We start from the raw sequence: 22,361 nt of genomic DNA on the forward strand, positions 1-22,361 counted from the left end.
GGTTAATCATTACTGTATATTTCTTTCACTGTTGGGGACACAGGGATTTGTATGATGATGAACATTTTTCGTGTTCATGTTAGGTCTGGTATTGGCCCGATATGGGAGTTCATGGAAAGAGCAGAGAAGGTTTACCCTGACAACTCTTAGAAACTTTGGTATGGGCAAGAAGTCTCTGGAGGAGAGAGTGACAGAAGAAGCGCAGTTCCTGTGTTCTGAATTTAAATCCCAGAAAGGTACGCCTCAGGTGTTTGTATAAAGAATGTATTCGAATATATATATTTTTTAATAAACCCTCATCAGGCTGACCTGTTGCATAGATAGATACTAGAGATGAGCGAACGTGCTCGGCAACGCCCCTTTTTCGCCCGAATACCGCGAATTCCGAGTACTTCCGTACTCGGGCGAAAAAATTTGGGGGGCGCCGTGGCGGCACGGGGGGGTAGCAGTGGGGAGTGGGGGGGAGAGGGAGAGAGAGAGGGCTCCCCCCTGTTCCCCGCTGCTACCCCCCGCACCGCCACGCCTCTCCCCGCCCCCCGGCGCCCCCCGAATCTTTGCGCGCGAGTACTGAAGTACTCGAAAATGGCGGTACTCGGGTGCGTAAGTACTCGTAACGAGTACGTTCGCTCATCTCTAATAGATACCTATAACATAGGTTTTCTTCTCCTAAGGGCTTAAACAGATGGGTGTGCTTTAGTCCCATTATGCGGTTGTGAAAATCATGGCCGCCTAATCGGACGAAAGAAAACCATTTCAATGGTTTCAATTCCACTGTTGGGATTCCCATTATTATTCTGTGCGAAAAAAGGACCTATCTTCCCGCTTTTATTTTCAGACTCGCACACATTAAAACGAAGTTTGAATAATCCAGAGAAGGAAATAACAGTCCATGCCCTAACACACTCTGCAACGGCGAGTGTATGTATGCATTCCCCATGTGTTTTTGCCCTAAATGTGTCATTTCTATGTCTATGTTACCAACAGAGAAAATTCACCTTGCTGTTGGGTGAATATTCCATTAGAGAGCCATACTTTAAAACAAAGAGTGAAGACTGAAATGAGATTCTGTATTTAAGCACTACAGCCTCCATGGTTTCATATGCAGGGATTTAAAAAAAAAAAAAATGGCGCAAAAGTGAAGCTAATTTATTCATACATGATTTGACATACAAAAGATTGACATGAAAAGATAGAGTTATTTAAGTCTTTAATACACCTTACAGGTGTCCAATGTAGGTGCTGTTGGTCTTGCTAGATAACCCAACTTGCTAATCAGGTCTTGCCTGATAACACAATTCATCTCATCATGCCGGGATGCATTCTGCCAGGGCAGAAGTAAAGTATCTGTTGTGTCACCAATAGGCACCCACATCTGTAAGGTGCATTAAAATGTAAACTATCTTATCATTCTGGCTGTTCTTAAGGGAATAATCTTTATTTATCACAGATTGGCATATAGGTTCCATCCAGGACTAGAAAGAAAAGCAAGCTCTCAGACTATAAGGGTATGGTAGCCGTTCCACAAAGGATTCCTGTAGAGTTTCGAAGCCATCGTTATACTTCATTCTCTCATGTTAGGAGATTCCACTTTCCTGTTTTCCTACTGTTCTAATTTTCACCTGAGCCTGATCAAGGACATTGATAGTCCGAAAGCGTGCTTCATTTCTAGTCCTTAATGGAACCCATGCACAACTTTGTTAAATAAAGATTATTATGGGCATATTGGAAAAATAAAAGTCAGTAATGCACTTTATTTTCATCTGAGTTCTGTCAAATATACAGAGACCCCCAAGGCAATGGGGGTGTTAGAAGTGCACACAGCAACTACCAGCTTCTCTATAGACGAGTGCAACCACTAGCATGGGGCTGACAGAGACATGGGCAAGGAGGTTTGGCAAGAGTGAAACATCTTCCTTTATGTAATATAGGATCAGGGACTCCACTTTCTGATGATAGGCAGGCTTCAGCTCTTTAAACCTTTAAATAAAGTGGCCATTGCAACTGTGACACCTTCTGTCACCCATCGGACTCCCTGCATTTTGATTGTGGGGTGCTAGAGTTTTGCTATGACACCTGGAGGCTTGAAAATGGCCTCCAGATCTGTCATCTATGACAGCTTGTGAAGTGCAACTAGAGACAGGGTCTTATTGGTGAATATAATTCACTTCAATATTGAAGTGTATTGCAGTGTATTATAGTGTGACAGAAATAAGAAGTAAAAAAATATTTTAAACAATAAGGTGCAAAAAAAAAAATTACACATTTTGTTATTGCCCATGTTCATAAAAATGTTATTATTTAACCCACACGGTGAATGCCATTAAAAGCATATATTAAAAAAACATGGCCAAAATAGGTAATTTTGCATATCTCATCTCACTAAAACAATAGAAAGGGATCAAAAGGCCTTATGAGTTACCAGATAGTACCATTAAAAAGTACAAATCATACTATAAAAAAACCCTTACACAGCACCATTAACAGGAAAAAACATTAAAAAAACTAAGTTAATGTTTTTTATATAATTCTACTAACTCCATAGAATTAATTTCACATATGTATACTGCAGTGAACACTATAAAATGTTGTTATGTTCCCAAAATGGGATCAATGAACTCAGCTCATCCTGCCAAAAAGTTTTGAATGCGGCTACACAAAATCACATTTTATAGAGAGAATTTTAGTGTTCAAAAATAGCAAAATATTAAAAAAAAAACTATATAAACTTACATAGTAACATAGTTCGTAAGGCTGAATGAAGACAATGTCCATCTAGTCCAGCCTGTCTATCCTCCTGTGTTGATCCAGAGGAAGGCAAAAAACCCCAAGAGCAGAAGCCAATTAGCCCTTTTGGGGGAAAAATTCCTTCCCGACTCCCTAATGGCAATCAGACTGTTCCCTGGATCAACCCTAATAGTTCCTACCTGCCTGTATACCCGGATTAACAATTAACCTAAAATTTATAACCTATAATATCCTTCCTCTCCAGAAAGACATCAAGTACTTGGCATCGTCATAATAATGCTGATGCAGAGAAGGTTATTACATCATTTATTCTGCATGCTGAACACCGTAAAAATGACATCCGAAAAAGATGGAGGAAATTTTTTTTGTTTACAATCGCCCTCCAAAAATGTTTATACATAAGTTATGCTATACATTATTGATGCCCCACAATTATGGCAGCTCTAGAAATGCGACAATGAAAAAAGCTGAAAAATTAGTTGGTAATTGGAGCCTACAATCAGCTGGTCATTGAGGGGTTAAACACACGATTATCAATGCCTTGTCACCTTATGTGATTTAGCCCACATATGTCTTTATTTTGTTCTCTGCAGATCAGTTTAATCCACAGTTCTTCATAAACAATGCCGTTGCTAATGTGATCTGTTCAATTGCATTTGGAGATCGGTTTGAGTATGATGACGCGAAATTCCAAAGACTTTTACGCCTCTTTGATGCAGCCCTGAAGGCCGAATCTGGAATCTTGGCCCAGGTACTTTAAAACTTTTAAAGCATTAGATGGCACTAATATCTGCTTACTGCAATAATCACTACCATAAAATTTAAGAGGGTGACCAGGGTGTATTTCTATGGCAAAGGTTTGGATTGGGGAGATCCCAATCTATTGCTAATACAAATGGGCAGAAGCACTTAACTGTTCACTGCGCCCATACAGCTGTTATCGGTGAGTGATGTATGTAATCCTTAAACTTGTTATGGAGTCTGTACATCTCTCTGAACCAAGCTGGAAAAAAGCAAGTGAGGTTAACGTTCAGATGAGCGCTTATGATCATTTACATAGTATGTTAGGCCCAAAAAACACGTGTCCATTCAGTTCAGACTAATCCCCCCCCCCTCCACCACCCAATGAGGGGAAAAAATTTCTTCCTGACTCCAATCTGACAATTGGAATAATCCCCGAATCACCAACTCTTTTGAAGTTTATTAATGATTATAACATACAATATTGTATTGCTCAAGAAAGTTGTCCAGGCCCCTCTCTTATCAAATACGCCATGACCATATCCTCAGGCAGAGAGTACCGTAGTTTCACTGCTCTTAAAGTAAAGAACCCCCTTCTATGTTGTGTAGAATCCTTCTTTTCTCTAGACATAGAGGGCGACCCCTTGTTACAGCCACAGTCCTAGGTATAAATAGATGATGGGAGAGATCGCTGTACTGTCCCCTGATATATAATACATAGTTATTAGAGCGCCCCTTGTTACAGTACTGGGTATAAATAGATGATGGGAGAGATCTCTGTATTGTCCCCTGAGTGTTTCCCCTTGTTGCAGTCTTGGGTTTAAATAGATGATGGAGAGATCTCTGTACTGACCCTTGATATATTTATACATAGCTATTAGGTTGCCCCTTAATCATCTTTTTTCTAAACTAAATAATCACAATTTTGATGGCCTCTCTGGGTATTGTAGTCCACCCATTAAGTTTATTTCTTTAGTTGCCCGCCTTTGTACCCACTCAAGCTCTGATATGTCCTTCTTGAGTACCAGTGGCCAAAACTATATACAATATTCTATGTGTGGTCTAACCAGTGACGTATAAAGAGGAAGAACAATGTTCTCATTATGTGCCCATATATCTTTTTTGATGCACCCGATGATCCTATTTGCCTTGGTAGCAGCTGCCTGGCACTGGTTGCTCCAGTTAAGCTTACAGCTAACTAAAATCCCCAAGACCTTTTCCATGTCAGGGCTTCCTATTTAGTGTGTAACAGTGACATCTGTTTCCTCTGTGCATGTGCATAACCTTACATTTATCAGTGTTAAATCACATTTGCCACTTTTCTGCCCAAGCCCCAACTTATCCAGATACTCTTGCAATTTCCTTGCGTGCTCTCTTGTGTTAATTTCTTTACATAATTTTGTGTCATCTGCAAATATTGATATTTAATTGTGTAAACCCTCTATAAAGTCATTAATAAATATATTAAAAAGAATAGGGCCTATGGTGCCCCACTAGTAATGGTAACTCCTCCAATGTGGTGCTCCACTAGTAACAGTGACCCAATCAGTATGTACCATTTATAACTTCCCTCTGCTTTCTATCACTGACCAGTTACTTACCCACTTACACACATTCTCACCCACACCAAGCATTCTCATTTTATATATCCACCTTTTATGCGGCACAGCATCAAACACTTTGGAAAAGTCCAGATACACAAGATCCAGTGACTCTCTCTGGTCCAGTCTAGAACTTATTTCCTCGTAGAAGCTGATCTGATTGGTTTGACAGAAGTGATCTCTTATAAACCCATGTTGATATGGAGTTATACACCTATTTTCCTTGAGGTCCTTCATGATAGGATCTCTTAGAAACCTTTCAAACATTTTACCCACAACAGATGGAAGACTTACCGGCCTATAATTTCCAAATTTACTTTTTGACAACTTTTTGAATATTGGTATCACATTGGCTATGCGCCAGTGAAACAGACCCCATCACTATAAAGTCCCTAAATATAAGAAACAAGGGTCTGTGTACCACATTACGTAAATCCCTTAAAACCTAGGGGAGCCAGTGACTTGTCTATTTTACTCTCTTTAAGATGGCTCTGCACTAGAGATGAGCGAGCACCAAAATGCTCGGGTGCTCGTTACTCGAGTCGAACTTTCCGCGATGCTCAAGGGTTCGTTTCGAGTAACGAACCCCATTGAAGTCAATGGGCGACTCGAGCATTTTTGTATATCGCCGGTGCTCTCTAAGGTTTTCATTGGTGAAAATCTGCAAAACCCAAGAAAGTGATGGAAACGACACAGAAACGGATAGGGCAGGCGAGGGGCAACATGCTGGGCCGCATTTCAGGTTCCCAGGTCCCACTATTAAGCCACAATAGCGGCAAGAGTGGCCCCCCCCCCAACAATTTTTACTTCGAACAAACCCTCATTAGTAAGCTACACCTTAGCTAAGCACCACACTACCTCCAACTAAGCACAAGCACTGCCTACGGGACACACACCTGCCTCTTCTCCTGGGTTACATGCTGCCCAACCCCGCCGCACGACCCAGTGTCCACAGCACACACCAAAGTGTCCCTGCGCAGCCTTCAGCTGCCCTCATGCCACACGCTGGCCCCATAGCCACACCACTCTCATGTCTATTTATAAGTGCGTCTGCCATGAGGAGGAACCAGAGGCACCTACTGCAGAGGGTTGGCAGGGCCAGGCAGCGACCCTTTTTAAAAGGGGCGGGGCGATAGCCCACAATGCTGTACAGAAGCCATGAGCAATCCAATCCTGTGCCACCTCCGCCAGGAGCTGCAAACGTGGGCATAGCAATGGGGAATCCATGTGCCCACGCAGTATTCATTCTGTCAAGGTGTCGCATAGCTCAATCAACACCGCAAGGGGAAAGCCATCTGCACTCTGCCCCCTACCCAAGTCAGTCAGTGTCTTTGTGCCAGACAGGTCAAACACCGCGATGGGAACTAAGTTTGCACCAACAGCATAGGTGGGTCCTAGGAAACCCAAGACATGAACAAAAAATTGATCTGAGCGGCCAAACATGGCAGACTTGCACCGCGCCCACGGCATAGGGCTCGGCCCACAAATTCAGCAATCCTATTCAGGAAGCGGACTTTCACTGCACCCAGGACATAGGCCTCTGCACAAACCCTCAGCGATCGCGGGCCTACAGCGGACTCCAATGCTAGCGTAGCTGTGCACGTCTCATTAGCGTTGTATTGCTCCTGAAGTTTGTCCCAATGCAGTGCCCCGGATAGTAGAGCTAACGTCAGATTAAATACAGGTGGGCTTCGGCCCACACTGCATGCCCCAGTCAGACTGGAGTTTTTTATAAGTATACACAGGCAGGTACAACTCCCTAATGTGAAGTCCGTGTGGTCCCACAGCATGGGTGCGTCCCTGGAACCCACCGGCGGTACATAAATAAATCCCATTGCATTGCCCAGCACAGCTGAGGTAACGTCAGATTAAATGCAGGTGGGCTTCGGCCCACACTGCATGCCCCAGTCAGACTGGGGTTCTTTATAATTAGACGCATGCAGTTACAACTCTGTGTGGTCCCACAGCATGGGTGGGTCCCAGGAAGCCACCGGCGGTACATAAATAAATCCCATTGCATTGCCCAGCACAGCTGAGGTAACGTCAGATTAAATGCAGGTGGGCTTCGGCCCACACTGCATGCCCCAGTCAGACTGGGGTTCTTTATAATTAGACGCATGCAGTTACAACTCCGTGTGGTCCTACAGCATGGATGGGTCCCAGGAAGCCACCGGCGGTACATAAATAAATCCCATTGCATTGCCCAGCACAGCTGAGGTAACGTCAGATTAAATGCAGGTGGGCTTCGGCCCACACTGCATGCCCCAGTCTGACCGGGGTTTTTAATACATAGACACAAGCAGGTACAAATCCCCTATGTGAAGACCCTGTGGACCGACAGCATGGGTGGCTCCCTGGAACCCACCGGCGGTACATAAATATATCCCATTGCAGTGCCCTGGACAGCAGAGCTAACGACAGATTAAATGCAGGTGGGCTTCGGCCCACACTGCATGCCCCAGTCAGACTGTTTTTTTTTATAAGTATACACAGGCAGGTACAACTCCCTAATGTGAAGTCCGTGTGGTCCCACAGCATGGGTGGGTCCCAGGAAGCCACCGGCGGTACTTAGTAACATTTCAGCGGTAAGAGTATGCACAAACCCCTGTAACATTTCATTGGCAGCAGTGACGACAGACCCCACTAACATTTCATTTGCAGCAGTATACACAGACCCCAGTAACATTTCAGGAGTATCTGTATAGACAGACCCCAGTAACTGTTCAGTAGTATAAGTCTAGACAGACTCCAGCAACATTTCAGTTCCAGCAGTATTGACAGACCCCAGTAACATTTCAGTAGTATCAGTTGTGACATGCCCCAGTCAAATTTCAGTTCCAGCAGTGCAGACAAACCCCAGTAACAGTAACGTAGAAGCAGTATTGGCAAAGCAGCAGATAAGCATTTCCCTGGCAGCAGTGTAGGGAGACCAAAGTATTTGTAACATTTCAGTAGTAGCAGTATAGTCAGACCCCAGTAACAGTAACGTAGAAGCAGTATGGGCAGAGCCCACTATTAGTTAAATTTCTGTTATAGCAGTATAGACCTGCCCCAGTAACATTTCTGTTGAAGCATTATGGGCAGAGCCCAGTATTAGTAAAATTACAGTAGTAACAGTATACACAAACCAAGGTAACATTTCAGGAGCAGAAGTATCGGCAGACCGAAGTAACATTTCTGCTGCTGAAGTATAGTCAGACCCCTGTAGCATTACTGTGGCAGAAGTGTAGGTAGGCAGAACAGAGTTACATTTCTGTAGCAAAAGTGTAGGCCAACCCCAGACACAGTGGTGTACCATGAGTGCAGACGAAGCCCATAAAAATTACTTGGATTACATTGTAGGCGAGGGCCCGAAAAATTGGTGTACCGACAGTACAAATGTACCTCAGAAAAATTGCCCATGCCCAACCCAGAGGGCAGGTAAAACCCATTAATCGCTTAGCGTACTGTGGCTTAATTTTTAACTAGGCCTGGAGGTAGCCCAGTCAAAAAAAAAATTGGTTCAGGTGGAAGTTTCAATGCTTTAATGAGAATTGAAACATAAATATTATTTGGAAAAGTTATATGAGCCTTTTGGCCCACAGAAAAATTACCCATTCGCGGTGATTACGAGAGGTTTCAGGAGGAAGAGCCGGAGGAGGACGACGAATATCATACACAGATTGAGAAAGGTCTTTAGGTAGCGCTGCTGTCCGCTGGTGGAGAAGAGAAGTCTGGGGAAATCCAGGCTTTGTTCATCTTTATGAGTGTAAGCCTGTCGACGCTGTCAGTTGACAGGCGGGTACGCTTGTCCGTGATGATTCCCCCAGCTGCACTAAACACCCTCTCTGACAAGACGCTAGCCGCAGGGCAAGCCAATACCTCCAGGGCATACAGCGCGAATTCGGGCCACGTGTCCAGCTTTGACACCCAGTAGTTGTACGGAGCAGAGGCGTCACCATCTTCTTACAGTGCTCCCTCCGACTCAGCCTGGACTGGGGAGGTGTGACACAGTCTTGCTGGGGAGCCATAAAGCTGGCAAAGGCCTTGGAGAGTGTTCCGCTGGCTGCGCTGAACATGCTGCCTGATCTCCGCGCCTCCCCTTCTACTTGGCCCTCGCAACTGCGCCTTCTGCCACTAGCGCTGTCAGATGGGAAGTTTACCATCAGTTTGTCCACCAGGGCCCTGTGGTATTGCATCACTCTCAAACCCCTTTCCTCTTCGGGAATGAGAGTGGAAAGGTTATCCTTATACCGTGGGTCAAGCAGTGTGTACACCCAGTAATCCGTAGTGGCCAGAATGCGTCTAACGCGAGGGTCACGAGAAAGGCATGCTAACATAAAGTCAGCCATGTGTGCCAGGGTACCTGTACGCAACATATGGCTGTCCTCACTAGGAAGATCACTTTGAATATCCTTCTCCTCCTCAGGCCATACACGCTGAATGGATGAGAGGCAAGCAGCATGGGTACCCTCTGCAGTCGGCCCAGCTGTCTCTTCCTCCTCAGGCTGCTCCCCCTCCTCCTCCACGCGCTAAGATATAGACATGAGGGTGCTCTGACTATCCAGTGACATACTATCTTCCCCCGCCTCCATTTCCACCCGCTAAGCATCAGCCTTTATGCTTTGCAGGGAACTTCTCAACAGGCATAGCAGGGGAATGGTGACGCTAATGATTGCAGCATCGCCGCTCACCATCAGGGTGGACTCCTCAAAGTTTCCAAGGACCTGGCAGATATCTGCCATCCAGGCCCACTCCTCTGTAAAGAATTGAGGAGGCTGACTCCCACTTCGCCACCCATGTTGGAGTTGGTATTCCACTATAGCTCTACGCTGCTCATAGAGCCGGGACAACATGTAAAGCGTAGAGTTCCACCGTGTGGGCACATCGCAAAGCAGTCGGTGCACTGGCAGATTAAACCGATGTTGCAGGGTGCGAAGGGTGCGCAGGGTGGCAGCGTCCGTGTTGGACTTGTGGAAATGTGCGCTGACCCGGCGCACCTTGCCGAGGAGGTCTGACAAGTGTGAGTAGCCTTTCAGAAACCGTTGAACCACCAAACTAAAGACGTGGGCCAGGCATGGCACGTGCGTGAGGCTGCCGAGCTGCAGAGCCGCCACCAGGTTACAGCCGTTGTCACACACGACCATGCCCGGTTGGAGGCTCAGTGGCGAAAGCCAGCGGTCGGTCTGCTCTGTCAGACCGTGCAACAGTTCGTGTGCCGTGTGCCTCTTCTCTCCTAAGCTGAGTAGTTTCAGCACGGCCTGCTGACGCTTGCCCACTGCTGTGCTGCTGCGCCCCACGACACCGACTGCTGGCGACGTACTGCTGGTGACAAGTCTTGATTGCGAGGTAGAGGTTGCGTTGCAGGAGGAGGAGGAGGAGGAAGGTTTTGTGGAGGAGGCATACACCGCCGCAGATACCAGCACCGATCTGGGGCCCGCAATTCTAGGGGTGGGTAGTACATGAGCGGTCCCAGGCTCTGACTCGGTCCCAGCCTCCACTAAATTCACCCAATGTGCCGTCAGGGAGATATAGTGGCCCTGCCCACCTGTGCTTGTCCATGTGTCCGTTGTTAAGTGGACCTTGTCAGTAACCGCGTTGGTGAGGGCGCGTACGATGTTGCGTGAGACATGGTCGTGCAGGGCTGGGACGGCACACCATGAAAAATAGTGGCGACTGGGGACAGAGTAGCGCGGGGCTGCCGCCGCCATCATGTTTTTGAGCGCCTCAGTTTCCACCAGCCTGTAGGGGAGTATCTCCAGGCTGATCAATTTGGCTATGTGGAAATTTAAAGCTTGAGCGTGCGGGTGCGTGGCGGCGTATTTGTGCTTTCGCTCCAACGATTCTCTTAGCGACAGCTGGACGCTGCGCTGAGAGACATTACTGGATGGGGCCGAGGACAGCGGAGGTGAGGGTGTGGGTCCAGGCCAGGAGACGGTCGTTCCTGTGTCCTGAGAGGGAAGTTGGATCTCAGTGGCAAGTTAGGGCCCAGGGGGAGAGGCAGTGGCACAAGCTGGAGGCGGTGAACGGCCTTCGTCCCACCTTGTGGGGTGCTTGGCCATCATATGCCTGCGCATGCTGGTGGTGGTGGCTCCCCGGCTGATCTTGGCGCGACAAAAGGTTGCACACCACTGTTCGTCGGGCGTCCGCGGTCTTAGTGAAAAACTGCCACACCTTAGAGCACCTTGGCCTCTGCACGGTGGCTTGGCGCGAGGGGGTGCTTTGGGAAACAGCTGGTGGATTATTCGCTCTTGCCCTGCCTCTACCCCTGGCCACCCCACTGCCTCTTCCAACCTGTCCTGCGGCTGCAATTGCCTCCCCCTCTGAAGACCTGTCCTCAGTTGGCTTATTATACCAGGTGGGGTCAGTCACCTCGTCGTCCAGCGGCCCTTCCTCCGAATCCTCTGTGCGCTCCTCCCTCAGACTTACTGCCCTCACTACTTACTCACTGATAGACAACTGTGTCTCATCGTCATCGTCCTCTTCACCCACTGAAAGCTCTTGAGACAGTTGACGGAAGTCCCCAGCCTCATCCCCCGGACAACGGGAACTTTCCAAAGGTTGGGCATCGGTCACGACAAACTCTGCCGGTGGGAGAGGAACCATTGTTGCCCAATCTGGGCAGGGGCCCAAGAACAGTTCCTGGGAGTCTGCCTGCTCCTCAGAATGTGTCATTTTTAGAGATGAGCAAACACCAAAATGCTCGGGTGTTCGTTATTCGAAACGAACTTCCCGCGATGTTCGAGGGTTCGTTTCGAATAACGAACCCCATTGAAGTCAATGGGCGACCGGAGCATTTTTGTATTTCGCCGATGCTCGCTAAGGTTTTCATGTGTGAAAATCTGGGCAATTCAAGAAAGTGATGGGAACGACACAGCAACGGATAGGGCAGGCGAGGGGCTACATGTTGGGCTGCATCTCAAGTTCACAGGTCCCACTATTAAGCCACAATACCGGCAAGAGTGGGCCCCCCCCCTCCCAACAACTTTTACTTCTGAAAAGCCCTCATTAGCATGGCATACCTTTGCTAAGCACCACACTACCTCCAACAAAGCACAATCACTGCCTGCATGACACTCCACTGCCACTTCTCCTGGGTTACATGCTGCCCAACCGCCCCCCCTCCCCCCCACAGCGCACACCAAAGTGTCCCTGCGCAGCCTTCAGCTGCCCTCATGCCACACCACCCTCATGTCTATTTAGAAGTGCGTCTGCCATGACGAGGGACCGCAGGCACACACTGCAGAGGTTGGCACGGCTAGGCAGCGACCCTCTTTAAAAGTGGCGGGGCGATAGCCCACAATCCTGTACAGAAGCAATGAGAAATAGAATCCTGTGCCACCGCCATCAGGAGCTGCACACGTGGGCATAGCAATGGGGAACCTATGTGCCACACACTATTCATTCTGTCAAGGTGTCTGCATGCCCCAGTCAGACCGCGGTTTTTAATTCATAGACACAGGCAGGTACAACTCCCTACTGTGAAGTCCCTGTGGACCCACAGCATGGGTGGCTCCCTGGAACCCACCGGCGGTACACAAAAATATCCCATTGCATTGCCCAACACAGCTGAGGTAGTAATGTCGTGCGTAATACAGGTGGGCTTCGGCCCACACTGCATGCCCCAGTCAGACTGGGGTTCTTTACAAGTGGAAACAGATGCATTTATAATTCCCTGTGGACCCACAGCATGGGTGGGTGCCAGGAAGCCACCGGCGGTACATAGAAATATCCCATTGCATTGCCCAACACAGCTGAGGTAGTAATGTCGTGCGTAATACAGGTGGGCTTCGGCCCACACTGCATGCCCCAGTCAGACTGGGGTTCTTTACAAGTGGAAACAGATGCATTTATAATTCCCTGTGGACCCACAGCATGGGTGGGTGCCAGGAAGCCACCGGCGGTACATAGAAATATCCCATTGCATTGCCCAACACAGCTGAGGTAACGTCAGCTGTAATGCAGGTGGGCTAAAAATTTATTTGATTACACTGTAGGCGAGGGCCCACAAAAATTGCTGTATCAACAGTACTAATGTACATCCAAAAAATTGGCCATGGCCAGCCAAGAGGGCAGGTGAAACCCATTAATCGCTTTGGTTAATGTGGCTTAAGTGGTAACTAGGCCTGGAGGCAGCCCAGTGTAACGAAAAATTGGTTCAAGTTAAAGTTCCAACGCTTTTAAGCGCATTGAAACTTTTAAAAATTGTTCAGAAAAATTATTTGAGTGAGCCTTGTGGCCCTAAGAAAAATTGCCCGTTCAGCGTGATTACGTGAGGTTTCAGGAGGAGGAGCAGGAGGAGGAGGAGGAATATTAGACACAGATTGATGAAGCAGAAATGTCCCCGTTTTGGATGGTGAGAGAGAACGTAGCTTCCATCCGCGGGTGCAGCCTACGTATTGCTTACGTATCGCTGCTGTCCGCTGGTGGAGAAGAGAAGTCTGGCGAAATCCAGGCTTTGTTCATCTTGATGAGTGTTAGCCTGTCGGCACTGTCGGTTGACAAGCGGGTACGCTTATCTGTGATGATTCCCCCAGCCGCACTAAACACCCTCTCCGACAAGACGCTAGCCGCAGGACAAGCAAGCACCTCCAGGGCATACAGCGCTAGTTCAGGCCACGTGTCCAGCTTCGACACCCAGTAGTTGTAGGTGGCCGAGGCGTCACGGAGGACGGTCGTGCGATCGGCTACGTACTCCCTCACCATCCTTTTACAGTGCTCCCGCCGACTCAGCCTTGACTGGGGAGCGGTGACACAGTCTTGGTGGGGAGCCATAAAGCTGTCCAGGCCCTTAAAGACTGTTGCACTGCCTGGGATGTACATGCTGCTCGATCTCCGCACCTCCCCTGCTACCTTGCCCTCGGTACTGCGCCTTCTGCCACTAGTGCTGTCGGCTGGGAATTTTACCATCAGCTTGTCCGCAAGGGTCCTGTGGTATAGCAACACTCTCGAACCCCTTTCCTCTTCGGGAATGAGAGTGGGCAGGTTCTCCTTATAGCGTGGGTCGAGCAGTGTGTACACCCAGTAATCCGTTGTGGCCAGAATGCGTGCAACGCGAGGGTCACGAGAAAGGCATCCTAACATGAAGTCAGCCATGTGTGCCAGGGTACCTGTACGCAACACATGGCTGTCTTCACTAGGAAGATCACTTTCAGGATCCTCCTCCTCCTCCTCCTCCTCCTCCTCCTCCTCCTCAGGCCATACACGCTGAAAGGATGACAGGCAATCAGCCGGTGTACCGTCAGCAGCGGGCCAAGCTGTCTCTTCCCCCTCCTCCTCATCCTCCTCATGCTCCTCCTCCTCCTCCTGTACGCGCTGAGAAATAGACAGGAGGGTGCCCTGACTATCCAGCGGCATACTGTCTTCCACCGCCCCCGTTTCCGAGCGCAAAGCAGCTGCCTTTATGCTTTGCAGGGAATTTCTCAAGATGCATAGCAGAGGAATGGTGACGCTAATGATTGCAGCATCGCCGCTCACCACCTGGGTAGACTCTTCAAAATTACCAAGGACATGGCAGATGTCTGCCAACCAGGCCAACTCTTCTGAAAAGAATTGAGGAGGCTGACTCCCACTGCGCCGCCCATGTTGGAGTTGGAATTCGACTATAGCTCTACGCTGTTCATAGAGCCTGGCCAACATGTGGAGCGTAGAGTTCCACTGTGTGGGCACGTCGCACAGCAGTCGGTGCACTGGCAGCTTAAAGCGATGTTGCAGGGTGCGCAGGGTGGCAGCGTCCGTGTGGGACTTGCGGAAATGTGCGCAGAGCCGGCGCGCCTTTACGAGCAGGTCTGACAAGCGTGGGTAGCTTTTCAGAAAGCGCTGAACCACCAAATTAAAGACGTGGGCCAGGCATGGCACGTGCGTGAGGCTGCCGAGCTGCAGAGCCGCCACCAGGTTACGGCCGTTGTCACACACGACCATGCCCGGTTGGAGGCTCAGCGGCGCAAGCCAGCGGTCGGTCTGCTGTGTCAGACCCTGCAGCAGTTCGTGGGCCGTGTGCCTCTTATCTCCTAAGCTGAGTAGTTTCAGCACGGCCTGCTGACGCTTGCCCACCGCTGTGCTGCCACACCGCGCGACACCGACTGCTGGCGACGTGCTGCTGCTAACACATCTTGATTGCGAGACAGAGGTTGCGGAGGAGGAGGAGGGTGCTTTAGTGGAGGAAGCATACACCTCCGCAGATACCACCACCGAGCTGGGGCCCGCAATTCTGGGGGTGGGTAGGATGTGAGCGGTCCCAGGCTCTGACTCTGTCCCAGCCTCCACTAAATTCACCCAATGTGCCGTCAGGGAGATGTAGTGGCCCTGCCCGCCTGTGCTTGTCCACGTGTCCGTTGTTAAGTGGACCGTGGCAGTAACCGCGTTGGTGAGGGCGCGTACAATGTTGCGGGAGACGTGGTCGTGCAGGGCTGGGACGGCACATCGGGAAAAGTAGTGGCGACTGGGAACTGAGTAGCGCGGGGCCGCCGCCTCCATGATACTTTTGAAGGACTCCGTTTCCACAACCCTATACGGCAGCATCTCAAGGCTGATGAATTTTGCTATGCGGACGGTTAACGTTTGAGCGTGCGGGTGCGTGGCGGCATACTTGCGCTTGCGCTCCAACAGTTGCGCAAGCGACGGCTGGACGGTGCGCTGAACTACACTGGTGGATGGGGCCGAGGACAGCGGAGGTGAGGGTGTGGGTGCAGGCCATGAGGCGGTAGTGCCCGTGTCCTGAGAGGGGGGTTGCATCTCAGTGGCAGGTTGGGGCACAGGGGGAGAGGCAGGGGTGCAATCCGGAGGTGGTGAACGGCCTTCGTCCCACCTTGTGGGGTGCTTGGCCATCATATGTCTGCGCATGCTGGTGGTGGTGAGGCTGTTGGTGTTGGCTCCCCGGCTGAGCTTTGCGCGACAAAGGTTGCACACCACTGTTCGTCGGTCGTCAGGCGTCTCTGTGAAAAACTGCCAGACCTTAGAGCACCTCGGCCTCTGCAGGGTGGCATGGCGCGAGGGTGCGCTTTGGGAAACAGTTGGTGGATTATTCGGTCTGGCCCTGCCTCTACCCCTGGACACCGCACTGCCTCTTGCAACCTGCCCTGCTGCTGCCCCTGCCTCCCCCTCTGAAGACCTGTCCTGAGTAGGCGTTGCAAACCAGGTGGGGTCAGTCACCTCATCGTCCTGCTGCTCTTCCTCAGAATCCTCTGTGCGCTCCTCCCTCGCACTTACTGCCCTCACTACTACCTCACTGCAAGACAACTGTGTCTCATCGTCATCGTCCTCCTCACCCACAGAAAGTTCTTGAGACAGTTGGCGGAATTCCCCAGCCTCATCCCCCGGACCCCGGGAACTTTGCAATGGTTGGGCATCAGTGACGATAAACTCCTCTGGTGGGAGAGGAACCACTGCTGCCCAATCTGAGCAGGGGCCAGAGAACAGTTCCTGGGAGTCTTCACGCAGCTGAGCAGGTGTCATTGGAGTGGAGTGAGGAGGCTGGGAGGAAGGAGGAGCAGCAGACAGAGGATTCTGATTTGCAGCAGTGGACGGCGCAGAACTGCGGGTGGACGATAGGTTGCTCGAAGCACTTTCTGCCATCTAGGACAGGACCTGCTCACACTGCTCATTTTCTAATAACCGTCTCCCGCGTGGACCCATTAATTGGGCGATGAATGTGGGGACGCCAGAAACGTGCCTCTCTCCTAATCGCGCAGCAGTCGGCTGCGACACACCTGGATCAGGAGCTCGGCCTGTGCCCACACCCTGACTTGGCCCTCCGCGTCCTCGGCCGCGTCCACGTCCTCTAGGCCTACCCCTACCCCTCAGCATGCTGTATTACCAGTGATTTGATTTCACAGGCAGGAAATAAATTGGCGCAAGACTGCAGGCCAAATATAATTTTTTCCCTTTTTTGAAAACGAAAGGCCCCACTGCCTCTAGTGAATGAATAATCTAAGTTTAATAACTGTGCTGTGTCCCTGCTAATGTGTCACAGAACTTGAGGGTAGCAGAGTTATTAACTCTGGCAGAGCAGGTATTTTTTTCCCAATTAAGGAAAGCAAATGGCGAAGCCAGCAGTAAACCGTAGCTGGGTGCGTCTGATTTTTTAACGTTGTACACGCAGCTCACACGTGTCCACAGCCCTTAGGACGGACAGAGGCAGGACAAATAGATTTCGTTTCCCTTTTTTTACACCAAAAGGACCCACTGCGTATATTCAATGAACATGAGAAGTTTAATAACTGTGCTGTGTCCCTGCTAATGTGTCACAGAACTTGAGGGTAGCAGAGTTATTAACTCTGGCAGAGCAGGTATTTTTTTCCCAATTAAGGAAAGCAAATGGCGAAGCCAGCAGTAAACCGTAGCTGGGTGCGTCTGATTTTTTAACGTTGTACACGCAGCTCACACGTGTCCACAGCCCTTAGGACGGACAGAGGCAGGACAAATAGATTTCGTTTCCCTTTTTTTTACACCAAAAGGACCCACTGCGTATATTCAATGAACATGAGAAGTTTAATAACTGTGCTGTGTCCCTGCTAATGTGTCACAGAACTTGAGGGTAGCAGAGTTATTAACTCTGGCAGAGCAGGTATTTTTTTCCCAATTAAGGAAAGCAAATGGCGAAGCCAGCAGTAAACCGTAGCTGGGTGCGTCTGATTTTTTAACGTTGTACACGCAGCTCACACGTGTCCACAGCCCTTAGGACGGACAGAGGCAGGACAAATAGATTTCGTTTCCCTTTTTTTACACCAAAAGGACCCACTGCGTATATTCAATGAACATGAGAAGTTTAATAACTGTGCTGTGTCCCTGCTAATGTGTCACAGAACTTGAGGGTAGCAGAGTTATTAACTCTGGCAGAGCAGGTATTTTTTTCCCAATTAAGGAAAGCAAATGGCGAAGCCAGCAGTAAACCGTAGCTGGGTGCGTCTGATTTTTTAACGTTGTACACGCAGCTCACACGTGTCCACAGCCCTTAGGACGGACAGAGGCAGGACAAATAGATTTCGTTTCCCTTTTTTTACACCAAAAGGACCCACTGCGTATATTCAATGAACATGAGAAGTTTAATAACTGTGCTGTGTCCCTGCTAATGTGTCACAGAACTTGAGGGTAGCAGAGTTATTAACTCTGGCAGAGCAGGTATTTTTTTCCCAATTAAGGAAAGCAAATGGCGAAGCCAGCAGTAAACCGTAGCTGGGTGCGTCTGATTTTTTAACGTTGTACACGCAGCTCACACGTGTCCACAGCCCTTAGGACGGACAGAGGCAGGACAAATAGATTTCGTTTCCCTTTTTTTACACCAAAAGGACCCACTGCGTATATTCAATGAACATGAGAAGTTTAATAACTGTGCTGTGTCCCTGCTAATGTGTCACAGAACTTGAGGGTAGCAGAGTTATTAACTCTGGCAGAGCAGGTATTTTTTTCCCAATTAAGGAAAGCAAATGGCGAAGCCAGCAGTAAACCGTAGCTGGGTGCGTCTGATTTTTTAACGTTGTACACGCAGCTCACACGTGTCCACAGCCCTTAGGACGGACAGAGGCAGGACAAATAGATTTCGTTTCCCTTTTTTTACACCAAAAGGCAGCACTGCGTATATTCAATGAATAATAACTGTGTTGTGGCCCTGCCTACACAATTCTTTCCCTGTAGTATCAATGGAGGGTGCAATGCTCTGCAGAGGCGATTTTGAGGGGGAAAAAAAATGCAGCACAGCTAACAGCAGCCAGCACAGTACTGCACACGGTTAAATATGGCCCTAGAAAGGACCGTTGAGGTTCTTGAAGGCTACACTCACTCCTAACACTCTCCCTGCCTATCCAAGACTTCTGTCCCTAATGCCGGGTGCAACGCTCTGCAGAGGCGATTTTGAGAAAAAAAAAAAAAAAGTCACTGCTAACAGCAGCCAACACACAGGTATTACTGGCCCTAATAAGGACCTTTGGGGTTCTTGAAGCCTACACTAACTGCTATTTCTCTCCCTACAGCAGCTCCGGTACCAGCAGCACTGTCCCTCATCTAACTCACAAGGCATCTGAGGCGAGCCGCGGGAGGGGCCGACTTTTATATTCGGGTGACATCTGATCGCCCCAGCCACTCACAGCAGGGGGGTGGTATAGGGCTTGAACGTCACAGGGGGAAGTTGTAATGCCTTCCCTGTCTTTCAATTGGCCAGAAAAGCGCGCTAACGTCTCAGGGAAGGAAGTGAAAGTAACCGGAACACCGCATGGTGTTCGTTACGAATAACGAACATCCCGAACACCCTAATATTCGCACGAATATCAAGCTCGGACGAATACGTTCGCTCATCTCTAGTCATTTTCATGGAGTGAGGAGGCTGGGAGGAAGGAGGAGCAGCAGCCAGAGGATTCAGAGTTGCAGCAGTGGACGGCGTAGAAGACTGGGTAGTCGATAGATTGCTGGATGCACTTTCTGCCATCCACGACAGGACCTGCTCACACTGCTCATTTTTTAATAAAGGTCTACGAGGTGGACCCAAAAATTGCGATATGAAGCTGGGGACCGCAGAAACTGTCCTCTCTCCTACTCCTGCAGCAGTCGGCTGCGATTTACCTGGACCAGGAACTCGTCCTATGCCCACACCCTCACTTGGGACTTCACGTCCTTTGCCCCTACCCCTACCCCTCAGCATGCTGGATTAAGAATCAAGCAGAGACAGAGCGGTGTAAAAATGTTTGTGAATTATTGCAGCGCAGTTGGTGGCTGCCAGTGGTAATGTAACGCTAAATGAAGCCAGAAGCCATAAATTATAAGGAAGGCTGCACTTAGGCCTTGCTGTGAACTATGCAGTTTGGATGGACGTGAAGTCCCACAGGCCACACAGGCAAATGCACTGGGTCTCCAGTAGCCGTTAAAAAGGAATAATTTTTTAAATCTCCTTATTTTACTATGCAATGCAGGCTGAGGCTATGCAGTGTGTATTGCGCTTTCAATCTATGGGCGTCGGGCAGACCGTGAACTTCTGAGACAGCACACGTATAACACAGAGCGTTGTAGAAAATGTGTGGTTTCTTGGCGTACACTTAGAGGCAGACTGCAGTGAAGCAACGCAAAGTGCAGACAGAAATATGTTTAAATGAAGGCTGCACGCAGGCCTAGCTGTAAACTATGCAGTTTGGATGGACGTGAAGTCCCACAGGCCACGCAGGCACATGCACTGGGCAACCGTTAGCCGTAAAAACCAATTTTTGTTTAAATCTCCTTATTTTACTCTGCAATGCAGGCTGAGGCTAGGCAGTGTGTACTGCACTTTCAATCTATGGGCGTCGGGCAGACCGTGAACGTCTGAGACAGCACACGTATAACAGAGCGTTGTAGAAAATGTGTGGTTTCTTGGCGTACACTTAGAGGCACACTGCAGTGAGGCTACGCGAAGTACAGACAGAAAAATATTTGTAAATGAAGGCTGCACGCAGGCTAGGCTGTGCAATGCAGAGGTACTAGAACTCCCAGCAACCACGGAGTTAAATGCACATGGTCACAGGTTGCCCTAAGAAGAACCGTTGGGGTTCTTGTAGACAGGATTCTACACTACCACTGTCCCTGCCTGACCAATACTGCCCCTATACTCAAGTACAGACTGAAGCCTGAGAATGCTACAGCCTGCACGCCCGATATACATTTAAAAAAAAATTGTGCAAAACTGCTCACAGCAGCCACAACAGTAATGCACTAGGTGAGCTGTGGCCCTAAGAAGGACCGTTGTGGTTCTTGAAGACGCTAACACTGTCCCTATAGCAGCAGCAGCAGCATCAGCAGCACTGTCCCTGATCTCTCTTAGCGTGTGTCTGTGGTGAGCCGCGGGCGGGGCAGATTTAAATACTCAGGGGTCACTTGATCTCACCAGCCACTCACTGCAGGGGGGTGGGATAGGGCTGCAACGTCACAGGAGGAAGTTGTAATGCCTTCCCTGTGTTTCTATTGGCCTGAAAAGGGCACAAATTTCTCAGGGAAGAAAATGTAATGGAGTCGAGTGCCGCGTGGTGCTCGTCTCGAGTAACGAGCATCTCGAACACCCTAATGCTCGAACGAGTATCAAGCTCGGACGAGTGCGCTCGCTCATCTCTACTCTGCACGTCTTCCTGGGTTAGACTGGTGACATTTAGTGGAGAGCTTACTTTATCACTTTGCATCTTTTAAGAAAAAAACAATTTAATGGATTTGCTTTCTCCTCATCATGCTCTACAATTTGTCCTACATTATTTATTAAAGAGCCAACAGTTTCAGTATTAAAGGGGTTGTCCCGCCGCAGCAAGTGGGTCTATACACTTCTGTATGGCCATATTAATGCACTTTGTAATGTACATTGTGCATTAATTATGAGCCATACAGAAGTTATAAAAAGTTTTTCACTTACCTGCTCCGTTGCTAGCGTCCTCATCTCCATGGTTGCCGTCTAATTTTCGCCGTCTAATGGCCAAATTAGACGCGCTTGCGCAGTCCGGGTCTTCTTATCTTCTCAATGGGGCTCCGTGTAGCTCCGCCCCGTCACGTGCCGATTCCAGCCAATCAGGAGGCTGGAATCGGCAATGGACCGCACAGAAGAGCTGCGGTCCACGGAGGAAGAAGATCCCGGCGGCCATCTTCAACCGGTAAGTATAGAAGTCACCGGAGCGCGGGGATTCAGGTAAGCGCTGTGCTGTTTTTTTTTTAAGTCCCTGCATCGGGGTTGTCTCGCGCCGAACGGGGGGGGGAAGGTTGAAAAAAAAAAACACCCGTTTCGGCGCGGGACAACCCCTTTAATCTTTTTTACTATTTATATAGTAGGTTAGTTTTACTCTTCTTGGCAATAAGTCTCTGTCTCCATCTTTACTGCTTTTATATGATTTTTACACAATTTATTTTTTTCCTTATAGGTTTTTAGTGCCTCTTCGCTGCCTTCTTGTTTTAGTAGTTTAAACACTTTATTTTTGCTGTTTATTGCCCCTTTTACTTCTTTATTAAGCCACATTGTTTTTTCTCCTATTACTAAGTCTTTTATTCCTGAAAGATATGAACCTCTCACAGAAAGTAATTGGGATGTTTTTAAACATTTCCCATTTATTGCCTGTACTCCTATTTTTGAGGACATTATCCCAGTCAATAAGGTTAAGGGCATCACTAAGCTGATCGAACCTGGCCTTCCTAAAGTTTAGTATTTTCGTAGCTCCATAAAACTCTCTATTGAAGGACGAGTTGAAATGTATTCTATTATGGTCACTATTACCCAGGTTTCCATTTGTATTAGTGATTGATTGTGTTCTCGACACCTGAACCCTACCAGCAGAAATTTTTAAAAAGTTTAGTTAAACTTTA

General features: G+C 48.8%; 1 protein-coding gene across 1 annotated transcript in view; it reads left to right on the forward strand.

Annotated features, from left to right (window-relative positions):
- Positions 1–22,361, forward strand: part of LOC136621044 (cytochrome P450 2D17-like) — a 65,908-nt gene that overhangs the window by 18,696 nt on the left and 24,851 nt on the right. The window contains exons 3-4 of the mRNA XM_066596227.1: positions 84–236; positions 3,339–3,496. Coding sequence (XP_066452324.1) covers positions 84–236; positions 3,339–3,496 — 311 coding nt within the window. The remainder of the gene's footprint in view (positions 1–83; positions 237–3,338; positions 3,497–22,361) is intronic.

This window comes from Eleutherodactylus coqui, chromosome 3 (assembly GCF_035609145.1).
Source record: "Eleutherodactylus coqui strain aEleCoq1 chromosome 3, aEleCoq1.hap1, whole genome shotgun sequence".
Classification (NCBI taxonomy): Eukaryota; Metazoa; Chordata; class Amphibia; order Anura; family Eleutherodactylidae; genus Eleutherodactylus; species Eleutherodactylus coqui.